Here is a 24317-nt window from a genome sequence, read left to right on the forward strand (position 1 = left end):
GCAGCCGTGCCTAGCCACAGCTGCTAGGACAGACACACACGTGGTAAGCTAGGAAGAGGTACACTCTATACCCAGGGAGGGGCTTATACAGGGTATATCGGGGAAGGGAGCCAACAAGATGACTCACAGATCTACATAGTTCCAGAAGCAAGCCTTGACCTTCTTGTCACAATCACCTTAATCCCTTTCCAAATGTCCCAGCCCCTCAGACCAAGGATCTCTAGTCTCCAAGGACAAGGCTTCGGGGAGAGGGTGTCCTGGGTATGTTGGGCAATCACAGTAAGATAGCCTTCTGAGGGTCCCATTTCTCCGGCCTGCTGAGGGCCTGCTAATCTCTGCCAGGTAAAAACAAAGGCAGGTGGGCCTCCTTCCTTCCCCTTTTGGGACAGGCTTGTGAAGCTCTGAATATGGGATGATTCAAAAGGCCCTTGGTGAGAGAAACCAACGCTTACTCCAAGAGAACAGTGGAGAATGTGACTCTGGAACCAACTTAGGCCACTCAACTCTTCCATAGGACATGACAAAAGGAAGAGGAGAAGGAGGAAGAAGAAGAGGAAGAGGAAGAGGAGATCAAATAAACACCAGGGACATCCAGGGCAAGTTAGGAGATACGGCCCTGGCTGAAATACCAAACTCAATGGGGCCTGAAACACATCACTCCTGTAAGCCTATTTCCCACCTGGTTTCCCCAAACTCAGGACATGATTCTTTTCCAAGCAATCCATACACTGTCTGGATATAAAAGACTATGCCTGCCGGGCGGTGGTGGTGCACCCCTTTAATCCCAGCACTCAGGAGGCAGAGGCAGGTGGATCTCTGAGTTCGAGGCCAGCCTGGTCTACAAAGTGAGTTCCAGGACAGCCAGGACGACACAGAGAAACCCTGTCTCGGAAAAAAAAAAAAAAAAAAAAAGACTATGCCACTCTCCACCCCTAGACAAGGAAGAGACCTCCAAGGTGATCTCCCTCAAGTGACCTCCCTCAGCACGAGACTTCCGGCAGAGGACATCACCCACCCACACGAGAAAGCAGCACCTTGGGCGGCCATCTTGAAGTAAAATAGGCTGGTGGGGGATTTTACCACAAAGCCCCTAACCTCTGTCCAAGAGAACTAGACTAGCCAATACCTGCGTGTCAGTGGCTCCCAGGAGTAACTCAGAGCCACGCCAGGCCTTGTTCCCAGCCCAGCCCCTTACCTCCGGCCTCTAGGGAAGCACACAAGCAGGGTTAAGGCTAACCTGAAAACACCAGTGTGGCTTGGCACCCGCTGAACACGCCCCAGTCACTACCCCCAGGCTATGACTGATGGGCTACCCTGCCTCCCCACCCATTGATTAAGGTCTCTTCTCTAGAGCTATGCTCAGAAGCCTCAGGCATCCACACAGCTACAAACCTGAGGGGCTCATTCATTACAATAATGGGCACCGGACAAATAGAAAACTCTTTATTCTTTATTCTTAAAATATTTTTAAAAGCCTTCCTTTTTGCCCATTTTAAGATGCAGATCTATCTTTCTTTTATTTTTTAATTTAACTTTATTTTTTTTATTTTTTTATTTTTTTGGTTTTTTGAGACAGGGTTTCTCTGTATAGCCCTGGCTGTCCTGGAACTCACTTTGTAGACCAGGCTGGCCTTGAACTCAGAAATCCGCCTGCCTCTGCCTCCCGAGTGCTGGGATTAAAGGCGTGCGCCACCACGCCCGATCATTCTTTTTTTTAATCTTAGCCTTTTAGCACTATAGCATAAGATGTATAATACATTATCTGGCCTCCACAGTTACAATGGGCAGAAAGAAGGTACTTCCTTTTAGAGGTATGTTAAGTCACCATGGTCTCAAGTCTCAAGCAACAGCATCTTGGGTGTAAAAATCCCGAAGTGTGGTACCCCCACCCCAGATTCTAATGACAATAGTAAAACACCCGAGACAAATGCCCAAGCTTCCTGGACGAAACCGGTTGGGAACACTCCGGGCCAAACAAGCCATGACCTGCTTGGAGGTCACTAGGAGAGAACACACCCCGGGGAGCTGCAAAGCAGGGTCAGGAGCTGCTGCTGACCTGTAAGTTAGCGGTCTGAACTGTCTACGCTGGCTGGGGTCAGCACTCGAAAAACCCAGTGCACCCTCCGTTACCAAAGTGCCCTCTTTCCTGGGGTGGAGCTGCAACTGCACAGAGAAAGGACGGCTGAGGCTCTGCAAAGGAGGCGATCACAGCAACAACCGCAGACAGCTCGAGCCTCCCACCAGCGCTCGAAGCTGCGGCTGTCCTGGGTGAACTTACCCTTCGAGGGCTTCTGAGGAGAGCAGGTGGAGACACGGAACAAGCACATAAGTAAAGGAAGTCGGCCATTAAGAGATGCTCACCCATTCCTGGCACTTGGGAGGGACCACTAAGGAGGCCCCAAAGGCCCCTCCAAGGGCATGTGTCCAAAGGAGAAGAGGCACTAAGGCTGACTGGTGGACCCAACAGACGTGGTCCCTTCTAAAGGTCTGGGGAGGTTCCCTGGCTAGTGAACCCACGGACAACTCTCATAGCCATTAGGGTCTCATGTGATCACCTGACTTCTCGGGTATCCATCTGTACAGGTGGCTGGATAACACAGGGATGGGCAGCATTGTTTTGTTGCACAAGTGGCAGAAGGTAAGGGTGGCCAGTAGCTTGTTGCCTTCTAGCAAATAATGGGACCCCTCCCAGATTCATCAAGAAAGCACCCCAAGACCTTCCTACCTCCTGAGTGATCTGCTTCTGTATCCATGGTCCATCCATCCTCGGTCCCTAAGTCTGACAGCTCCTCCTTCAGCACCCCGTTGCTGAAGGGCTGAGTACTGACTGGCAGTGGTGGGGTCATAGCTTTGTCTCCGGAGCTTGAGATGGTCTCTGTGCAAGAGTCTTCAAGCCCCGAAGTACTGACAGGATCTGAGCACTGCCCCAAGGAGCTAACTGAAAGGACACTCTGGCTGTTGTTGGCCATACAGGCGACAAAGTTGTCATCACCTCTCGGGTTACTTGCCCCCTCCAGAGACTGCCTCTGGGGGGTGACTGGCGGTGGGCAGGGAGCCAGGGAGATGTGATGTGCAGAGTTCTTTGGCTTCTGGTCCTTGGTGGGGCCTGACAGAGGGCTGCTGAGACAGCTTACATAGGTCTTTGGTGGCAGAGCTTCTGCTGAAGGGCTGGCAGTGGCACCTGTTCTGGTGGAAGCAGGATCTGAGGTGTCTTGTCCCAAGCTAGTTTCCTGGCTGGCTGGAACACAGCTCTCCTCCTTCCCCTTAGGCTGAGTGGCCGAGGTTGGGTGCACTTGTGCCACAGTCTTGCCCACTGTGGTGGCCCGAAACTCTTCAGTTGCTTCCAAGATCACCTGGGAGATGAGCTGGAAGGCAGCCTGCTTAATCTGGTCATTTTCAGGCACGGTCTCGTCTTTGTCCAGCTCTCCAGCCAGGTCTCTATCCGAAGTATTGCTGCTACCTTTGACCTGGGGTTCCAACGCATCCTCGTCCTTAACCGGCTCTGAGTGAACTGGCTCCACAAAGCTACTCGGCAACTTCCCAACAATATATTCTTCCTTCTTTAAAAGTTCAGCTACCTGTGGGGGGCCATGGCTCACCTCTTCTCCCTCACCTCCCCCGGGGGCCAGGATTGGAAACTCACTCTTCTCCACTTCTGAGACACACTCCTGGGACAATAGGCCTTCCTCAGATACATTTTCCCCCAACACAGCATCTCCAGTCCCCTCTGTCCCACCTGTCTCTCTCGCTTTCTCTCCAGAGGCCGCATACGGGCTTGGCCAGCCTCTTCCAGGAGTCTTGCCCAGTGCGGACTCCTGCTTACACCTTTCCACTGCTTCATAGGGGAAGGACGCATCCTTTGGGAGAAGCGGACATCCAAGAGGAATAGATTTGGCTTTGTCCCCCATCAGGGAGAGTTCCACTTTGGCGATCTCATCTCTGCACGGTCCTGGCTGCGACCTCGTGTCTGCAACGCTGGGGAGGTTGCCTGAGGACTCTGATCTTCGTCGAACCTGGCGAGTCCTCGGCAAGGCCAGGGGCTCTGTAGAAGGCTTGTCCACACAGCGCTGCTCTTCCCTTCCAGGAGGCTGTGTGACAGTGGGGGCCACAGACAGGACTCCAGGACAGGCCTCTTCACTGAGCCGTCGGTCCTTGATGGCAGGGCCAACCTTCAGTGTCTCCACCTGCTTATCACTGCTGCTGAGCCGATCTTTTTTACGAGAGAAAAACCACCACCAGCCAAGGAGGGCCAGCATTCCGGGCAACGCCAAGGGGAAGAGCGAACGCAACTGGATTGCCATCTTGGAGTCAGTCGATGTGAAGTAGCTACACCTAGGAAAGTAGGGAGAGAAAAGGAGGTATTACAGAAGCCAATGAAGAGTGTAGTACGCTGGGCATGGTGATGGTCCCCTTTAGTCCCAGCACGTGGGAAGCAGCGGTGGGTGGATCTACGAAGTCAAGGTGTGCACAGGGTGGGTTCCAGACCAGCCAGGGCTACATAATGAGATTCTGTTCCAAAACACAGTACAGACAAAACTAATGTGGGGGTACAGGAACCGCATGTACACTGACACGACACAGGGGTCTGTGTATGGTTGCAGAGAGTCACAATGTAAACACCCCAGCACACCCCGGCTGGCTCTGGGGTTCAGCAAGGTCAGGAACCCTGCTGTGGAGCTCCTGTGTCTCGTCTGGAAGAGTGGACTACAGACCAAAGCTGCTGATCACACCTGCCCCAGTACCTGCTCCAAGTACAGCCCCCCTGAATCACACTGGTCCTTTAACAAGTTCCCCAGGAAAAGTCTAAGCACACCACAGTCAGGAGGAATCCTGACACCAGGAGACCTAGCTACCCCAAAATGAACGGCATGACAGGAGCGTAGACAGAGGAGGTCATTCCAGAAAGCCCTTGCAGCTGTGAAGACGGACATCCTTCACTAATATCCAAAGGCAGAGAAGCAAGATGGCTATGAGCAGTGGCCAGGGATCGGGTGCTTTGTAGACACCCTGTGGAAGGTAGAAACCTTTCATGATGCTACCTGTGGCTTCGGATTCAAGCAGGATCTCCAGCGTCTTCATTCTCAACCTACCCATTCTTCACTACTCCAGTGACTACATAACTCAACGTAGTGCAGCTGAGGAATGGGAGCCTGGCAGCCGACCTACTACCAGGCGACCAGTCCATGGGGAAGACGCAACTGAGTCAGGAAGGCGGTGTCCCATGCTACCCTTTCAGAGTAACAGCCCAGGAAACCTGACGCCTGCCCTATGATCCGGCAATTCCACAAAAGCAAAAATAACTGTGCCTAGGCAAAGGCGCCTAAGAACCCCCACCAAGGTTATCGTTTGAAACAAAGTTAGGATGAGCCTTTTTCAGAGCAATGGCTGGTAAATACACTTGTACAGTCGGCACGCCGAGGATGTACCAGTGTCACAGATATTGTGCACTGACAGAAAACACTGTAGTGAAGAAACCGAAAGCCATATGGGGAGACTTGACTTGGACTAAGCCCTCGGCTGGGGGAAAAGGGCAGTTTCTGCAAATTGATTTCGCATAGTCAAATATGAACGCTTAAATCACTAGAGTGGTCTTTTAGTAGATTCTATCTATAATCAGAGAGCTGCCTTACAGTTGTAGTTTTCCAACTTGGATCTACATAGATCACCAAGGAAGCATTTTCTTAAGATTCACCTCTGTTTTGCCAGAATATATGTAGTATACGTGCCCTCAGAGGTCAGGAGGCATCAGATCCCTTGGAACTGGACTTCTGGCTGGTTGAGTCACCTGTGGGTGCCAGGAATCAAACTCAGGCCTCAGACAAGAGCAGCAAGTGTCCCTAACCACTGAGCCACCTCGCCAGCCCCCTCACCGAGGAAGATTATTTTGTTTTACTGGCAACCCAGGCTGGCCTTGAACTTTAAGTTCTCTTGCTTCAGCCTCTCAAATACAGTGATTGGCACTGGGTTATGAGCGTGAGTCACCACCCAGATGCTGAGGAAGCTTTCCTGAGCCCAAGGCCAACGTGGCCCTCAAACCAATTAAATCAGAACCCAAGGGGCAAGATTTAACACCAGGCGTGGCTTGTTTTAAACCCAGGTATTCAGCCAGGTTTGAGAACCTCTCATCTGCAGCATCCTATACACAGCAACAGAATCAGTGAGACTCACTGGGTCTGTGCTCAGTGCCATCCACAGAAAAGAACAAAAGCAACTTGAGACCGTTAAGGAGTAAGTCCGCATGCCTGGAACAGGGCAGGAACCCACAGCCTAGAGTCGGGAAAGCACTGCCCAGCAGGCAAAAGATTACAGGAAGTGGCCATAAATTTCTGTCTGACTCCTTACTAACTTGAAAATCCCTTCCCCAGCAAGACTCAAATTTGTGATTCCTAGAGAACTATAGAAGTCCTCTGGACTCAGGGGGGAAAAAAAAGAGTTGGTAGAATGGGATACATAAAAACAAAAACACAAACAACCCACAATCTCTCCAACAGAGAGCAGCTATCCCTTCTAATATGCTAGGGCCACGACCACAGTCATGTGTGTGATGGATAGCTTGGTACCTAAAACAAAAATGGCTTCCAGTTCAGCTGTGAGCAATTCTGCCCTTTGAAACTAAACCAACGCCCACAGTCCCACCCTCTACCTCAGTTACAGATCACCCCACTCTATCTCCCCAAACCCCTGAAGCATCCCAACAGCATGCTCTCTAGTCTGCTTTAGTCCAGTACCTGGCCAATCCGCAATGTCCCGAGGCCCAGGCCCACCAAGCCAATGGCCTCCTCCCACCACTTCACCAGCTGTCCCACCCAAAGCTCAGACACAACCCTGAGAAGAACCAGCAGTCCTGCCACTCTGAGCATATATCCCGGCTTATCACCACCACTGTCTACCTAAGCCTCCCTGTTAATTTGTTCCCCAGAGACTGGGACTCCAAGTCTCACCCCTACTCAGTGCAAATCAGTCTGTTGTAGAGGCTTCGTCAGTTGAAGAAGGAAACAGTGGTAGTGACATTTCCCAGACAGACTTCCTGTCTTGTGCCAATCAGCCTCCTAGGGGGTGATGAACACTGCTAACCTGGGACCAGCCAACACAAGGAACCTAGAAGAGACTCAGTGCCCACTGCTCCACAGCCCAATCTGAGCTGGGTCTAAAGACCCACTACTGAGGCGGCTCAGGACAAAGCCCCTCTTTCCAGGACTGTTTCCAGACAAAGCCAAGGTCTGAGTGAGGGAGTTCCCCAACAGCCCTGTAGAGGGCAGGATTTGTTTGTCCCCTGCTTCCAAGACAATGGGTGAGATTAGAGGCAGCAGCTATTCTCTCCCCAGAGGGCAGCCCCGGACCAGCAGCTACAGGGAACACAAAGGATTTGAATGCAATGCACCAGGCCTAGGAGTGTCATCATCTTAAGGGATCCGGTGCCAAGGGGCACCCACGGGGGCTCTCCGAGGCACCTGATGCCTCTCCACCCCACTCTACTTCCTACCATCCAGGAAACAAATAGCCCACTTCTTCCTCACCCCAGGCAGTCTCATGTCAGCAACCCCACCCCAGACTTAAATGGTCTGACAGGTCAGTAGAGGTGGGAAATGATGCACCAACCTGCTGTGTCCGAACCTGCACACACACACACACATACATACATACACACACCCTTCATCCTCACAAGGGCTTCCCACTACCTTTGCTCCCCGGCAAAGCTAGCTAGTTGCTCTTTGTCCTAAACACTTGGTTTTTAAACTTGAACTTCCCAAGTTGTGAGTGGACCGAACACTACAGGTCCCAAAGGCCCCAGCACTCTATACCCACATGCTAACCAGAAACTCTTCCGAGACCAGTTTCTGGTCCCCAGAAGCAGGCTGCCTGCAATCGGGGAAAACCCCACACAAGGATACTTCGGAGCCCTGCCCCAGGCTGGTGAGGAGGACACTCAGCTATTTTGAATCTGCTGGAATTAAACTCCTGCCTGCGTATTTTTAGCAGGTCCGTTTGCCCAGGAATAGATGCACACTGGCTGGCAGCCAAGCGGTCACACAGAGCAGAAAGCAGGCACGTGCTACATCAGGCAGCCCTTTGCATGCATCTGTTCACTCCAGGTTCTAGAAGGATCCCTTCTCTTTCTACAAGTACCTGTGGCTTCTCAGAAGGCCCTCTGGAGAAGTAATGGCCTCAACTCCCCAACCAGCTGACAAACCTGTAACCCAAGTCTAGAGCCTTCTAAACAAGAAAATAATCCCCGGGATGGCACAAAACAGTGTTGGTCCTAGTGACTAAATCAGTTTTGGCTGCAGTTACTGGGAAAAAGGGCTGCATGTAATTGACAGGAAAGTCAATCATAAAAACAACAGCTTAGAGGCCAAGAGCCCAAGTCCACTCTAGGCTTGGCCCTGATAGGGGGAGGATGTGTTCTGGACAGCTGTTCACACACCCTCTCTGTCAGAACTAGAACATTCCCCCATTATCCCAGGTATGACCACTGGGGGAGTGTGTGCCCCAGCCACTCCACCTCCAGAGCAAAGCACAGCTCGCTCTTGATAAATGTGCCTTCCCTTCAAGGGTCTTCCCCTGGGCAGGCGATCAGAGCCAAGCCCAGCAGTCCTGCAGGCTCTCCTGTACTTCTGTGTGGAGAACAGATGCAGCCTTGCTGGCCTCCATAGGAAGTTCCTTGGCGTGTGAGTTAAGGAAAGAAGAACATACAATTGTGGTTCCCTGCCTGGCAGCGAGAGAAAGAGCCTCTAGTTTCTGTCCACAGCGGTTTCTGAGCTCTCAGCTCTGCTGCTCCTAAGGAGCAGATGATCTACCAGAAGACTATCTCGGAGACACTCTCACTCTCTCTCTCTCTCTCTCTCTCTCTCTCTCTCTCTCTCTCTCTCTCTCTCTCTCTCTCTCTCTCTCTCTCTCTCACACACACACACACACACACACACACCTACACAAGTCTCGGTGGAGCCCAGAAAAACTTTTTCAAAGATCTGGATTAGGACTGGATAGATGAGCCGGGCGTGGTGGCACACGCCTTTAATCCCAGCACTCGGGAGGCAGAGGCAGGTGAATTTCTGAGTTCGAGGCCAGCCTGGTCTACAGAGTGAGTTCCAGGACAGCCAGGGCTGCACAGAGAAACCCTGTCTGGAAAAACCAAAAAAAAAAAAAAAAAAAAAAAAAAAAAAAAAAGGACTGGAGAGATGGCTCAGTAGTGAAGGGTACTTCTGCTCTTCCAGAGGACATGGGTTCATTTCCCAGGACACATAAGGAAGTGTATAGCCATCAGTTCCAGGAGATGACCCCCCCCCTTTCTGGCCTGCCTAGGTACCAGGCACACATGCAGTGCTCATACATATATATTCAGGCAAAAGCTCATCTCATACACATAAAATAAAAATAAGCTAATCTTTAAGGCAAGGATTTCTATAGGCTGCTACAGATACAGGGGAGAGGTGACCTTTTTATGGTTCTGATGTTTTTAAGGGTAGGAGAGGGGAGCAAAGTCCCTGGGCAGAGCCTGAAGGTGTCCTAGGAGCTGACCTAAAGAACTGGCGAGAAGGCCTGGCAGTCTCGTCAAGTGGGGCAGATCACCAGAGGTAACGGCTGACTGCGGCGATCCCCATGTGATTTCTGGCCAACACTGGCAGTCAGGCACTTAGCCATAGGAGGTTACTGAGCACTGAAGTATGACAAATGCGACTGAAAAACCTCAATGTCTAGTCTTATGTAAAGTCAGTTTAAATATCCACACGCTGGTGGCGACAGCTTGGGTGACAGCAAGTACTAGAAGGTTTCCCCAGAAAATCCCAGGACATGAGAGGTCCTGCCTAGCACCAACCTTGCTGGCAGAGTGCAGTTCTGGGGGTGATGGTGAGCCTGGGCCACTCTCCCGCGGCAGCATGGCTGAGGCCCAGGGTCACAGAGATGGAGCCATGCCTCAGGCCCGCTGGTCTTAGCCTAGCCCGGGTGTTCCCTTCATCCCTGGGGGTCTGAGCAAGCTGACTCATGCGAGCACCATCAGGATTCCGTGTTAGCTCATAATGGGCTGGCTGGCCCGCCCAAGGTTAGCCCTACACCTCTATTGTGATGGCCTTACAGGGCAGCAAGCCAGCCAGTGCAGGTATGTAGACTGGCAGACAAGACAGACAGATTCACCCTAGGGTAACTAACTCCTTGCACAGGTACAGATGAGCCATCTCCCCAACCAACACCCTGGAACACTTTCTCAGCCTGCTCCACAGCAGGAGGGCAGAAGCTCAAGACCCACTTGGTGAAACTTCTCTGGCCAAAAAGGAAAGCTAAGGTCTAGAACTGAGAGGCCCAGGTAAGACGAGCTGGAAACTAAAACTCCCATTCTAAGCATGGGATCTTCCTTGCCAGCCCAATCAGTAGTTAACTAACTTCCAGCTTAAAGAATCTGGTTAAAAGGGCTTAGCTGTTGAGAGCACTGGCTGCCCTTACATAGGACCTGGGTTCAATTCTCACTACCCACACCGTGGCTCAAAACCTTCTTAGACTGGAGTCCCAGAGGCTCTGATGCCCTCTTCTGCCTCCTGAAGGCACTGTATCCACGTGGTGCACATACACACATGCAGATAAAATACCTACACACATAAAATTTAAAAAACCTTGGTAACACAAAGGAACCAACCAACCAATCAGGAACAGAGTGTCCACCTCTCCTTGCAGACAGGTCCAGCGCCTCAGTCCTTTCTAGTGATGTGAGAAAGCAAACTCTCCTACAGTGGTCTCCCCAGTTACTTCATCTCAGGTAGGGGTGTGGTTTGGGGGTTTTGTTTGTTTGTTTGTTTTAAGCACAACCATTTATTGTTATTGTTGTTTTTTAGTATTTTTTTTCAAGACAATGTTTCTCTGTGTAGCCCTAGCTGTCCTATAGACCAGGCTGTCCTGGAACTCAGACATCCACCTCTGCCTCTCTAATGCTAGGATCAAAGGTATGCACCACCATGCCTTTGCACAGGGGTGTGGTTTTTGAAAAGTTTGAAGGCTGTGTCCAGTCCCTCCTGGCCCCCATCTTGGTCTCTTTATTATTGCCTGGTTTTTACGAGAGAATTCTGTCAGGCTCTAGGGGGTGATTACAAAGCAGATTCAGGAATGCACTCCTGGGTACATGGAGTTCTCACCTCACCACAGAAGGTACCACACAGGCCTGCTCCAAAGATATGAGCAGTGATCTGACAACAGGCTTGCTTAAAAGACAGGAGGATCACGAGTTAGAGGCCCTGTCTCAAGACCAAGCAAATAAAAACCAAATGGTATGTGGCTTCACAAGAGGTAAGTAAGGAAAGATATTGATGTGTGGCTAACGATGCCAGCAACGGAGAAATCACAAAGGCAGAAGAGAAAAACTCTATTCAATAAATATGTATTGACAAGTCCAAGTACCAGGCAGGGTAGGGCAGAAATGAGTGAGAAGCTCTGAACCTTCCACAACATTTTTGGAGGTGAATACCCGTGACCTCTTCCCTAGTGAGCTGCTCTGCTGCCCACGCTGCCAAGGACTGGTCCAAGGGGCAGAGGAAAAAAAAAAAAAAAATGTCTGGTGGTTGGAGGAATGAGCAGAAAACAGAGTACCATTTCCCCAAACATGGATGCTCCAGTTCCTTGTGCAAGGATAAGAGGCCTTTAGACTGTGTGCTGAAGAGCCAAGCATACTTGGGCTACACTCAGTGACCACTGTCTCCACCACCTGGGGGTTCAAATCCAGGTGTCGTCTCCTTCACAACTTCCAAAAGGTAAAGCCTTCTGTTAGCTTGGGAGAAGGAACCTCCTGGCTTGGTTGTCCTTGCTGAATAGTCCTGTGTTCAGTCACATATCCCCTAATGCGCACTCTCAAAGGGACCTGCTCTCCTGCACATATCAGCATGCTTGATAGCTACTCACCTCTGCACGCACACACTCGCAGCAAGGTACTGGAGGACATGTTCTCCCAAGACAATGGAGTGAATCTAGAAAGGAGGGGAGTCTCTGTAGGCATGTTGTTATTGTGTGTTGTGTAAAGAGTATCCTTGTGTTACTCAAGTGCTGACTTCCGGGCCCCCATATCTGGTAGCAATTTTTATTCTAAGAATCTCCTGCTTCAATATTGTGTTAACATTGCTCCCCAATTATTCTCTGAATAGTCAATAAAGCTAGCTGATCAGCCAATGACTGAGCCAATAGGGCTGATCTCTTTCTCCCAGAGGGGAGGGGGGGGAGAGTCCAGGAGGCATCATGAGAAAAGACCTGGAGCCCAGAGAGTCAGATCAGTACTAAAATGCAAATATCTCTGGGATTTTGGCTGGGAGGTAGCCGGATCAGTTTAGAAGAAGTCATACTGCTGTTCGGCTGTTGTGCCCTTAAAGCTTGTTAAATAAATATAATAGTCCAGTCTCAATTATTTGGGAGCTAGCTGGGTTAAAAGTGCAACAGGTATCACATCCAAGGAACACATCAGACAGAGAAAATCCCCAGGAGGAAGAGGAGGCAGAGCCAACAGAAAGGGATAGATCTGCAGAGCAAAGTGGAACTCTTAGAAGGAGCTGGGATGCGGAACCACAAAGCCTCTCCACCAATGGCATGATGCCTGCCATAATGACAGAGGCTAGGGAGGAGTGGGAACTAGGAAAGACACAGAAAAGTATAGAAAGGGGGTCTGAGGGGCGAGGATGGCGAACACCAGACCAGGGTGGGGGGTGGGGGGACAGACAAAATTATATCTATAACCTGAGAGCTCTGTAGACACAGATAATGTTTATGAATAGCAACCTTCAAATTACGCTACCTCTATATTGAGAAACTGAGGAAGAAGGTGTAGGGATGAGCAGACATTTACAGTAGAAAACCAGATAGTGTTTTCTGAAGAACAGAAGGAGGAAGAGGAGGAGAAGATAGAGAAAAGCAAGCAATCTCGAAGACTGGAAACAGATGAAAGTCGGCTGACAGGACAGCGAGAAAGCGCAAGCAGTGTCAAGCATGTATTGCTCTTACAGAAGACGTGAGTTCAGGTCCCAGCCCCCCACACTAGGTGGCTCACAACCACCTGTGAGTCCAGCTCTAGGAAATACAATCCCTCTGTCCTCTTTAGGTGCCTTCATACATGGCAGGCAGGCGCACACAGGAGCACACACACACAATTAAAAATAGGTAAGGGGGCTGGAGAAATGGCTCAGCAGTTATGAGCACTGTATGCTCTTCCAGAAGACCTGGGTTCAATTCCCAGCACCCACATGGCAGCTCACAGCTCTCTGTAACTCCTGTTCCAGGGGAATCAGACACCCTCATGCATAAACGTGCAAGCAAAACACTAATGTATATAAAATAAAAATAAATAAAATATTAGAAATATATTCCTTTTAAAAAGAGAGACAAGAGACAGGCGGTGGTGGCGCACGCCTTTAATCCCAGCACTTGGGAGGCAGAGGCAGGCGGATTTCTGAGTTCGAGGCCAGCCTGGTCTACAAAGTGAGTTCCAGGACAGCCAGGGCTTTACAGAGAAACCCTGTCTCGGAAAAAAAAAAAAAAAAAAAAAAAAGAGAGAGAGAGAGACAGGAAAAGGAAGGAAGGAAGAAATGTTCCCGGTAGCTTCCAGGATGTTCTAATGGAGCAAAGGACTGTTTGGGGAACCAAACCCAGGTTTGCCAGGTGGATTCTAGGCGAGCCCTGAGTCATACAGCCCCTGCAAAGAACTGTCTTTTCAAATTTGAACATAATCAAAACCTCAGTGTAGCCTGCCAAGGCACTGGGTCCAACCTCCAGAACAACAGATAAGCAAACCTCTTTCCATAGGCAGTGCTGACTGTTGATCTGGGGTTTGGGTTTTGAGACAGGTTTTCATTATGTAGCTCAAGCTGACCTGACATCTTTAAAGCATAACCTTCCTGCCTCGGCCTCCCAAGCCCTGGGATTCCATGCACACGCCACAGTGCCCAGCCAAAACTCCCCACAAAGGATACTCTATCACCACAGTGTGACGTTCCTGCTACCCAAGGTAAACATGTAGTGGTGTCAACTCGCACAAACAGGTAATGCTCTTCTCTGAGAACTGGTGGCAACTTTGCTTCAGATACCCCTGAAACTAACACAGTGAAAAATCAAGAAGAGAACGCGCTCACCAATAGAGCTTTGGGGAACCATGGCAGCAGGCTCTCCAATGCTAAGGTAGCAGGACCCATCATTTAATAAAGGTATCAATACCTACTGCGAGCTAGTACCATGGGGGCTGGGGACTCAAACTTCAGGTAATAAGACAATGCAATGAAGAACTTAATGTAATATGCCTGTAGTCTCTGAACTGGTTGAGAGCACAGACAAAGCCCTAAGGCACCCCTGGCACATTCCCCATGCATGTAAAAGTAATGGGAGGGTTAACAAATGCTTTTCTGTGGGCCCTGCGGTTGAGATGAAAAGGGCTATGGAGAATATATATGGGATGGGAAGCTGTATGCAAAAGTGTGAGAGAACGCCTCCTGGAAGAAGGGCTGTCAGCATCTCAGAGCTCAACAGTGGGAGCCATGCCAGGATGAAGGTGGCACAGAGAGGGAGAGAAAAGACCCAGGCAGAGAAAACGACCCAAGTCCTCGGGGCCAGAACAAGCTCAGCTAGCTCAAGGGACAGCAAGGAGAGGCCAAAAAGGGGTCAGAGGAATGGCTGGCTCCACATCCCCCACAGAAGCTAAACTCCAGGAATCACGGGACTCAGAAACATACTGGAACATCCTTCCAGAGAGGGACCACTGTCCTCAAGTGTCAAGGAGCTTTGTTCTTAACTCATAAGCTGCCTCCAGAATCTTTTCCAAAATCATGACACCCCTGGCTAGAAACATAACAGGTATGCTTTGTGGGTAAACCAGTTAATTATTTTTACCCGGAACCTCGGCAAACATGCTTGCCAGGAAGTCCTGAAACCACACTACATATTAGCTTAGAGCCACTGCTGGACCAGTATCCTTACTCCTACCCCTCAAGCTGGGTCTAGCCCACTAAAGGGTCCAGCCCCTAGTGGGAGGTGCACCTACACACAGTACACACACCCTCACATAAGCCCTCACTACTACTCTGAATCAGATCTTGCAACAACAACCCTGCTTTCCAGCCAACATAAACCATAGGCCACAGAGGGCCTTATATGGCTTGAAGCTTTCTTAATCAGAAACAGATAGATGGGCTGGAGCTGGCAGCTGAGTTAGGGGAAGGAGGAAGGGGGAGAGTGGAGAGAAAGGGATGAGGACCAGGCAAACTTGTCAAACTCCTTTTTCATCCCTCTTCCGCCTCATTGGCTTCCTCCCAGCAAAAAAATTCCTAGTGGGGGTAGGAGGTGTGGGATGCAGATGTAACTCAGAGGTAGAATCTAGCATGCACAAGTTCTTGAGTTACACACACACACACACACACACACACACACACACACACACACACAGACACCCCTATCTACCTACCTACCCTCCTACCTAGAGCCACTTTGTCCCCTCCTGTGTTGGTATTTTGATGAAAGCCAGAAGACACCAGTAACTGGACTGCCAGTCAACACATAGTTTCTTCAGACCTTTTTTTGCTACTTTGTGGCCAGCCCTTAGGTTTGGGCAACTTCACCAAACAGGCAGGGACAGGAGTGGACGTTAATATGTTTTTCCGGAAAATTAGCTAATGCGGTAACAAGGGATCCTCATTTCCTAGTACTTGGTCCAGCTCCCTAGCTCACTGCTGGTCTCAGTCACATGCCTGCCTGGCCCTGTTCTGAACTGAACTCAGAATAGAAAAGGCCACCTTGGAGACCTCCCGAGCAAAAGCGGCTACAGCAGTTCCTAAGGCCGCTCTTGTCTCCTCCATCCCCTGGTTAGGTAGCATTGGCCCCCCCCCCCCCAAGGACCTGTCCTGGACCCTTGCAGCCACATGCACTTGACTCCCCTGAAGGATGCCACCTGCTAAAAATAACCACAAGCTTGGTGGAGTGGGTGACACCAAAGCCAAAGGACAAAGCCAGGGAGGTTATTCTCAAGAGCTGGTCTCTCTCCAGGGCAGCTGGACAAGCTGGGGTCACTGCCTGGCCTCTGCTCCAGTGACAAGGAAGAGATGAACAGCAGGCAAGAGCTAAGAGCTGCCTCCAAATGGAGTGCTCTCTCATCCCCACAAAGGCACAGCCGGACCAAGGCTGAGAAGACAAGGGTCTGGGGGCTGCCTGGCCAGATCTTTGCAGTCTCCTCCTCTCTTGGGTAGCAGCCTGCTGAGTCCAGGGGATGGTCTCATGACCTCCATGTGAGGTCTGACAGGCAATGTTATTATTAGAAATCTTGAGTGACTTCAAGGTTGTCTTGAAACCTGCTCAGTTTCCCAGCCCTGAGGGATTTCTTATTCAGTAATTACTTGTGCATTTCAAAGGTGCACTTCCCTAATGGTGACAGGGCTTTGTAAAGAGTTAAAAGAGTAAGATCTGAACTTCAGTATCCTGTGAAATGCGATCCAAATAGCTCCACAGGGTTGTAAGGAGGCTTAAGTAACTCAGATACACTTAACAGACTCAGTCTGTAGGATCAAGTTTTTTTTTTTTTTTTTTTTTTTTTTTTTTTTTTTTTTTGGTTTTTCAAGACAGGGTTTCTCTGTGTAGTCCTGGCTGTCCTGGAACTCGCTCTGTAGACCAGGCTGGCCTCGAACTCAGAAATTCACCTGCCTCTGCCTCCCAAGTGCTGGGATTAAAGGCGTGCGCCACCACGCCCGGCTAACTTTTTAATTCTTGAACACCCCAGTTTCATATTGTAGCTGAAGAGGGAGTGATAACAGAGCAGGCCAGTATATGGGGAAGTAGAAGATACACCATCCCAGATCCAAAAGCAGATCAGCCCATCCAGTGTTCTGGAAGTCACCTTATTTATCTTATTTGGGGTCTCAGTTTTAACTAGAGATACTTAACCTCCTCAGAGACAAAAGGATAAAAACAATGTTTAAAAAACAAAACAAAGCCGGGCGTGGTGGTGCACACCTTTAATCCCAGCACTCGGGAGGCAGAGGCAGGTGGATTTCTGAGTTCGAGGCCAGCCTGGTCTACAGAGTGAGTTCCAGGACAGCCAGAGCTAAAAGAGAAACTCTGTCTCGAAAAACCAAAAAAACAAAAAAACCAAAACAAAACAAAACAAAACAAACCCCAGCTAGGTAGATGCAGTGGTATCTACCTGTAGTCTTAGGTACTTGGGAAGCTGAGGGAGAATCCTTGAGCCCCGGAGCCTGGGACCAACCATGACAACACAGTAAGACCCCATTTCAATCAATCAATCAGTCAATCAATCAATTTGGAGTATAGTAACAGGTACGCAAAATGTAGACTGAGGCATCAAGTTCAAGGCTACTTTGGCAAGGTCCAAACAAAGCAGACCCAGGACCAGACTGTTGCGTCAACCGTTTCTTCCTTCTGGTGTCTGAAGACAGCTACAGGGTACTATGTATAATAATAAATAAATATTTGGGCCAGAACAAGCAGAGACTGAGTGAGTGGAGTTGACCAGAGCGAGCAAAGGTTCTAAAAATTCAGAAGGCTCACAACCATCTGTACAGCTACAGTGTACTCACATACATAAAATAAATCTTAGCCGGGCATGGTGGCGCACGCCTTTAATCCCAGCACTTGGGAGGCAGAGGCAGGCGGATTTCTGAGTTCAAGGCCAGCCTGGTCTACAAAGTGAGTTCCAGGACAGCCAGGGCTACACAGAGAAACCCTGTCTCAAAAAACCAAACCAAAACAACAACAAAAAAAACCACAAACATTCCATCCTGCAGGGGAACCACTTAAACAAGGAGGAAAACTACTAAAATTAGCTAAGAACTCCCTGAAACTGAACAGATTCACTAGGCTCCTCCTTGCCAGAGTAAACTATAAAAGCTGAAAGTCCCTCTCAGAGGGAAAAGTGAGCCACAAGGAAGACAGGAGAGCTGCAAAGACTCAGACCAGAACAGCAGCCTAGAAGAATACCAGCCATGCTGCCTGGAAGAGGTGTAGACCAAAGAGAGTCGCTGAGAAAGGATCTCTCCAACCTGTTGAGCTGCCTGCAGGCTGGGCAGTGACTTCCAAGTTCCCAGCTCGGAGCTGTGACCCATGCTGGGGTGGGCCGTGGTGATGCAGCTGTCTTTGAGTCATTTCTGCTCCTGTAAGTAACCCCTCCCCCATACTCCTGTAAGTAACCCCTCCCCCATATTCCTATAAGTAACGCCCGTAAGACTCATTGGTTCATTAAGCTGGACTTTGGTGGTATACACATTGGTCTGTCATGTGATCCCTAACTGGGGTGAGTAGACGTGTGTCGCATCTCCCCGGGAAGTTTTGTCACATAACATGGATGAAAGAGTCATCTATATAAAGTCCACAAGTGTATCCTACACCAACATGTCTGGATGTACACCATGGCCACTCTTTTCCCACTGCCTTCTGTAAAGGACACCTCCTGACGTTAAGATGGGCTACTGGGAAATCATGTCTGTAACAACCCCAGCACTTGGAGGGTTCTGACAGAATGATATGAGGCCAGCTAGGGCTATACAGCACATGCCTAAGATACACAAGCAGACCCTGTTACTGACACAGAATGAAAATTCAAACTGGTTTAGCAGGGAGGTTTCATACTGAGGCCCTTTGGAAGCTCTCGGGCCTGGTAATATGGCATTGGCAGACCAAAAACCGTGAACACAGACGCCAGGTCGTGTAGAAGCAGGAAGGCCCTTTATAGTAATGAGCAAGGTCTCAAACCAAAGTGGCTCTGGAGGGGTTTCAGGTCTGGTCGCTCTGTTTCATGCTCGAGTCTCACCGGCCTCTTAGTAAGTTCCTTTCTCAACCTATCTCCTAAGAACCCAGCCCCCTCAGCCCCCTCAGCCCCCTCCTCACTGTGGACCAGACCTTGCTTCTTAGCATGCTGTGAAAAGAAAAACTTGGTGAAAAAGTTGTTCTGTTTGGGAGCTATAAACGATAAAACCCAAACGTGGTGCTTTTTGGACATTTACAGGTTGAGGTAACTAAGAGTTTAGAGTAGGACAAAGAATATTATAGACTGGCACCACCCAAAACTCTTTATGGTGATGAAATCTTGACTCCCCAGCGTGGCAGGCAATCACATTCCTCCAGCAGCCCCCTAGGTACAGAGTCAGAATACTGTATAGGTATAAGCCTGAGACTTGACCAGCTCTCCCTCCTGCCCATAATCAAAATACTTTTAACACCTTTAGTTCACCAAGTGTCCTTTACCAATTGAAAAAAAAAAAAAAATAGACCCGATGGCCAATCGGCTGGTAGGAGCTTAGAGAGCTGCAGCAAGCCCTGACCTCTTGCCAGCCAAGGCCAGCAGTGACAGGTGTCCTCTGTCCTGAGCACTGCAGGCTTCTCCTTCCTCCAGAACTAACCCCCTTCCTTGCTTTGCTCCCAATGCAAATGGGCATCAGTGACAAGGCTAAGTGAACACAAGCCACCAGTATACAGGACAGGGGACAGAATGTTTACTAACGTGAACTTCAGGAGCATCCAAATAGCAAGGACCTGGACAGAATGATGTTGCTGAACACCCCCCCAACCCCCCCAACCCCCCCCCCCAGTCGTCCCAGTGCTGGCAGCAGTACTCCTCACTGTCACACACCATCAAGAGGAGGAAAACAAAGCTAATGACAATGAGGTGATAGCAGTTATGGTGTGTGTCTGTAATCCCAGCACTTGGAAGGGTGAGTAGGTCGTCTGTGTGTTTAGGCAGGCTTCAGTACATGGCATGACTCCTGTCTCAAAAGGGGGGTGTGGGAGGGGCACACTTGAGCCTGAAGCTCAATTGTACAGTACTTACCACACATAAACCAATCCCAAGTGCTTGAGAGAGACTGACTCCACCAGGAAGGAGAAACAGAATTTGCCCTATGAAGCAAGATTTAGGACCTAACACACCCCATTGTAGAGATTAGCAACCCTCAAACTTGACATGAGATCGGTGGCACATGGGGCCCACAGAACCCAAACATCTCCCCATAATAAAGTTCTTAGGATGACAAATGCCAGATACAAATCTCACACACACAGGAAAAGACTGAGCCGCAGAGAAGCCGGGGCATGGCAAACTCACAAGGGATATTAGGAAGGAGTAGCCAGGGAAAACAGGGCAGCTCCAGGGCACATGAACTTCGGTGTCTTAAAATGCTAGAGCGACCAAGACATGTTGACCCAGTAGGCTAGGTGGCAAAGCCTGGATACACCAATTTGTCTTCCTTCTAACCAAGTTACTAGGTCAGAGGCTAGGCGAGGGAGTGCTTTTATATCTAATCAAATGACTGAGTCAAACGGATTCCTTGGGAGTGAGGGATACCATACTTAAGTGCCTAGCATAGGCCAGGAATAGTCCCAAGTCTTTTTTTTATTATTACTCCATTTTTTATTAGATATTTTCTTTATTTACATTTCAAATGTCATCCCCTTTCCTAGTTTCCCCTCCGAAAATCCCCTATCCCCTCCCCCTCCCCCTGCTTCCCAACCCACCCACTTCCATTCCTGTCCTGGCATTCCCCTATATTGGGACATAGAGCCTTCCCAGGACCAAGGGCCTCTCCTCCCATTGATGACCGACTAGGCCATCCTCTGCTACAAATAGTCCCAAGTCTTAAATATGATGATCTCCATCCATGTTTAGGATGAGAAGAAGAAAACTGGAAGCTAAAACTACCTTCCACAAACTCTAGCTATGACCAGCCTGGGGCCCAGGTCCACATATAATCTGGGTTACCAGGTAGCAAGACAGATTGTTTTAAAGTATTGATGCTCAGACACATCACTTCCAGCATCTGAGCAGGCAACAGACAACTGATACCTGTATCTCTGCTGTCACCCAGCAGAGGCCAAGGGTGAATGCAATTCCTACAATTAGCTGGGAGATGGGAGAACTCCCCAAGTAGAGGCAAACTCACTAGATTTACATCAGGTCTCACCCACTGGGTTGGATAGCTACTGACCCACTCTACAGAACAAAGCCTTCTGATTTAACAACCTAACCAGAAGCTTTAATGATTTGCATACACCCTTAGGGTAGGAGAATGTCCTCTAACCCAAGGCCATTCTTTCTATTTCACAAGACTACACCCAGGAATTACCCAGAACCTACAAAACAGGTTAGAAGCGAAAGAAGGCTCGACAACAAGTCCAGAAAGCTCCCCAAACATAATCTCACTTGTTCCTTGGGCTCTAAAAGAGTCCTAAATAATCTGAAGGTGAAACACTTAAATGCCAATCAGAGAAGACTCTGGCAGGAGAGCAACTCGTTCACAGAGTTTATAGATGCTTTGTGCCTTTAAGAGAGGAATGGGTAGGAAGCCCGTAGACTCTAAGCCTCGCTTTTCTAAGCCTCGCTTTCTAAAGTTAAGCGTTTAAAACAAAACCAAAAACCCCACGGTTACTAATTTGGGAAGGACTCTGCAGTTAAATGAGCATGTAAGATTGATTTCCCGAAGCAATAGCAATTGTAATTGCAACACACGGATACAGAGGGTGGTAGCACACCAACCGAGATGGTTACATTAGGTCCAGCAACCCTGTTGTCACTGCAGGCGTTAAATTTAAACCCCAAGCAGCCTCGACTTCAATAGCGGAAAGATAGGCAGTTTAAACCTTACTAATTGCCCTACACATACACCCGACCTTACCGGTTTGAGAAGCCTCCACTCTCACCTGGAGCGAAGTCCACCGGGTTTGTGTTAACCACAGCCCAAGGGTGGAAAGGTACTAGTTGCTCGAGGCATTTCCCGGAGGGAAAAGGTCCGGTTAGGCACAGGGCGTCTCAGAGGTCCCTTCTGCACAGCCCCTGACTATCAGCACCTTCCCTCCCGGAGAAAGGAAACAGGAAAAGATAGGACACAGCAGTAGTTGACACCAGAATGTAGGCTCCTTTACGCGTATGGAGGCTTCTCTACGCAGGTTTTTACCTATAACCCTGGCAAAGTCCCCCCATGACCCCTGCAAAGTCCCTCCAGATCACTGTCCTGGGACGGAAAGAAAGGTGGGGCGCGACACGTGACCCTGGACCTCCCCACCCCCGCAAGAAGTCAGCGGGCACCTCTAGCTAGAGGTCTCCCACCTCTTAGGACATGCTTATGGGGCCACAAACTCTAATTCCCTTCGGACACCCAAGCTCACGACCTCCGGATCCTAATTGGTCTTATGGTCTCTCCACCGCCAAAAGGTTTGGGACCTGTCTTGCATCCCATTCTCCCCGCTACAACGGCAGAGTCCGCTCCAATAATTCGCGGCACTGAACTCCAGGAATTGTGTCTTCCTGCTCCGGTTTGCCACCACTGCCGGGCCAACCCAGAGTCAACTGGGCCCAGCAGTTAGAAAGTTAGGAAGGGAAGGGGTCCCCAAGGACCTCCTCTCCCGCCTTGGGCACTGGGTCCTTGGCAGAGACCGCCCCAGTGCCTCCTCTCCACGCGTAAACTGGGTACACACGACCTTTGAAAAGTAAACGCTAGCGAGACTAGACGACCTTGGTTGGGACGCGCTCGGGCAGGCTACCCAGAAGGGTGAGCCAGCATTGGGAAAGTTGAGGCGCACCGGAGCGCCCGGGGAATTGCGCCCTCACCTCCATCCTAGAGGCCAGTGACGTGAGGGGGGATGGGAGGGGAAAGCAGCGGCTTAAAGCAGCGCCCCGAGCTCAGCGCACGCGATCTGTCAGCAGCAGCCCTGGGACCGGGAAAGACCAGCGGGGCGCGCGGGTCATCAAGGCACAGACCCGCCCGCTTGACAGCAGGCGCGGTGCACAAGGCTCTCGGTCCCCGGAGTACCTGGCGCGCGCGTCGCACCCTGCACCTGCACCCCAGGCTCCCCATCACCCCAACTCGTTCTCTCTCCGGGCCCGGCGGGCGGGTGCCCGTGCCAGCCGTCACTTACCTGCTCCTGGGCGACCGTCTAGGCACTCAATCCTCCCGCCACCGCCCCCTGGCCCCCCACCTAGTCCAGCGGCCCTGCCCCGCAGCGCTGCACGGCGCTTCGGCCGCTCCCCCACGTGCTAGCCCAGGCCGGGCGAACACAGAGACATTAAATACTGAGGACGCGCAACGACGTGCCCGCGGCGCGACGCAAGGCCCCGCCCCTCGCCCTCGGCTCCCTGGCGTGCCCCCCTCGCCCGCTCGCTCTCCTGCGCGTGCGCGCCATCGGCCGCTCCCTCCCCCGACTTGCGCGCGCCTCTCTCCCAGCTGCGCCAAGAGGGGCGCGGTCAGGAGCTCTCCGCTGACATCCCGGAGCTGTACGGGCCCGCCTTGCTGGCGCTCTCGCGAGAGTAACAATATTCACGGCGGGCATGGGAGATGGCCCCTACGTCCCACACTCGGGCTGGGGTGGGTTCCTGGTGTCTGAGTGCTCGGCACAATGAACTTGGCTCGCACGGGGTCTCTGCTTCTTCTCCGGGGAGAGGTGTCAGGCAGGTTCCTGCCTTGGGATGGTGCCTCTCCTGGAAAAGGTTGCTGAGGCTGGTGAGGGACGATGCTACATTGTTCCCCTTGCCTAGGAATCTGGCTTTCCCGTAACCTTGCGAGCATAGCATAGCTTTTCGAGTATAATAGGTGGCCATTGGTTGATCAGTAATGTGGATACTGTGTAGCCCTCAAGGGCAAGTTGATTTCTCATTTTCGCAACTTTAGTGATGTCGAAGGGGCTTTTCTCTAAATGATCTGGGGTTTTGCAAAGTTTGCCTTCGAAGAAATGGTCACCATGAGTCACTGCCTCCCCCAACGACTTGAGAAAACCAAACTACCTGCAGATAATTGTATCCGACGGAGGTTCCACTTGCCAACCAGCCCAGCTCTGATCCTTAAAACCTAGGCACTTTCCTTTACTTGCTTATTTATTTTGATATTCTGAGACTGTGTCTCATGTCTCACGGCCTCAAGCTGGGAAGTTCTAGGTTGACCTTGAACTCCTGATCCTCCTGCCTCCACCTCCCTAAGTGTTGGCATTACAGGGCACTTTCAGTGCACATTTTTTGAACGAAATATAGGAAAGGTACCATACTAAGAACCAACCATTACTTGGGAAAAATCTTCACTGGTGATCAAATGTGAATTTTAAGTTTTAAAAAGAGACTATGCATACTGAATATAATTTTGAGTATCTACTGTCTAACTCATTTATTTCTTTTTCTTTTTTTTTTTTTTTTTTTTTTTTGGTTTTTCGAGACAGGGTTTCTCTGTGCAGCCCTGGCTGTCCTGGAACTCACTTTGTAGACCAGGCTGGCCTCGAACTCAGAAATCCACCTGCCTCTGCCTCCCAAGTGCTGGGATTAAAGGCGTGCGCCACCACGCCCGGCTTCATTTATTTCTTGAGCCAGCACTTGGAAAGCTGAGGGA

The 24317-nt window shown here is 50.3% G+C and overlaps 1 protein-coding gene and 1 long non-coding RNA gene across 7 annotated transcripts in view; one reads left to right on the forward strand and one right to left on the reverse strand.

Moving 5' to 3' along the window:
- The window catches only part of Akap1 (A kinase (PRKA) anchor protein 1), a 33805-nt gene extending 10742 nt beyond the window's left edge, over positions 1-23063 (reverse strand). Inside the window, exons 1-4 of one of the 6 annotated variants that reach the window (XR_388330.3) lie at positions 9818-10075; positions 2726-4332; positions 2279-2291; positions 2057-2163 (exon numbers count right to left, since the gene is read on the reverse strand). Coding sequence is in view for 3 of the 6 variants with exons in the window: in XM_030245481.1 (XP_030101341.1) it covers positions 2275-2291; positions 2726-4301 (1593 nt within the window). In the remaining 3 variants the exon portion in view is untranslated. Of the gene's footprint in view, positions 1-2056; positions 2292-2725; positions 4333-9817; positions 10076-22863 lie in introns of those variants that run through there. The other 5 variants (NR_104310.1, XM_030245481.1, XR_879507.3 and 2 more) reach the window with 5 other exon arrangements.
- Positions 10071-24317, forward strand: part of 4930556N13Rik (RIKEN cDNA 4930556N13 gene) — a 29792-nt gene continuing 15545 nt past the window's right edge. The window contains exons 1-3 of the long non-coding RNA NR_126433.1: positions 10071-10303; positions 10669-10750; positions 17745-18112. This is a non-coding gene — a long non-coding RNA (RIKEN cDNA 4930556N13 gene). The remainder of the gene's footprint in view (positions 10304-10668; positions 10751-17744; positions 18113-24317) is intronic.

The sequence above is a fragment of the Mus musculus genome, chromosome 11 (genome assembly GCF_000001635.26).
Source record: "Mus musculus strain C57BL/6J chromosome 11, GRCm38.p6 C57BL/6J".
NCBI classification, from domain to species: Eukaryota; Metazoa; Chordata; class Mammalia; order Rodentia; family Muridae; genus Mus; species Mus musculus.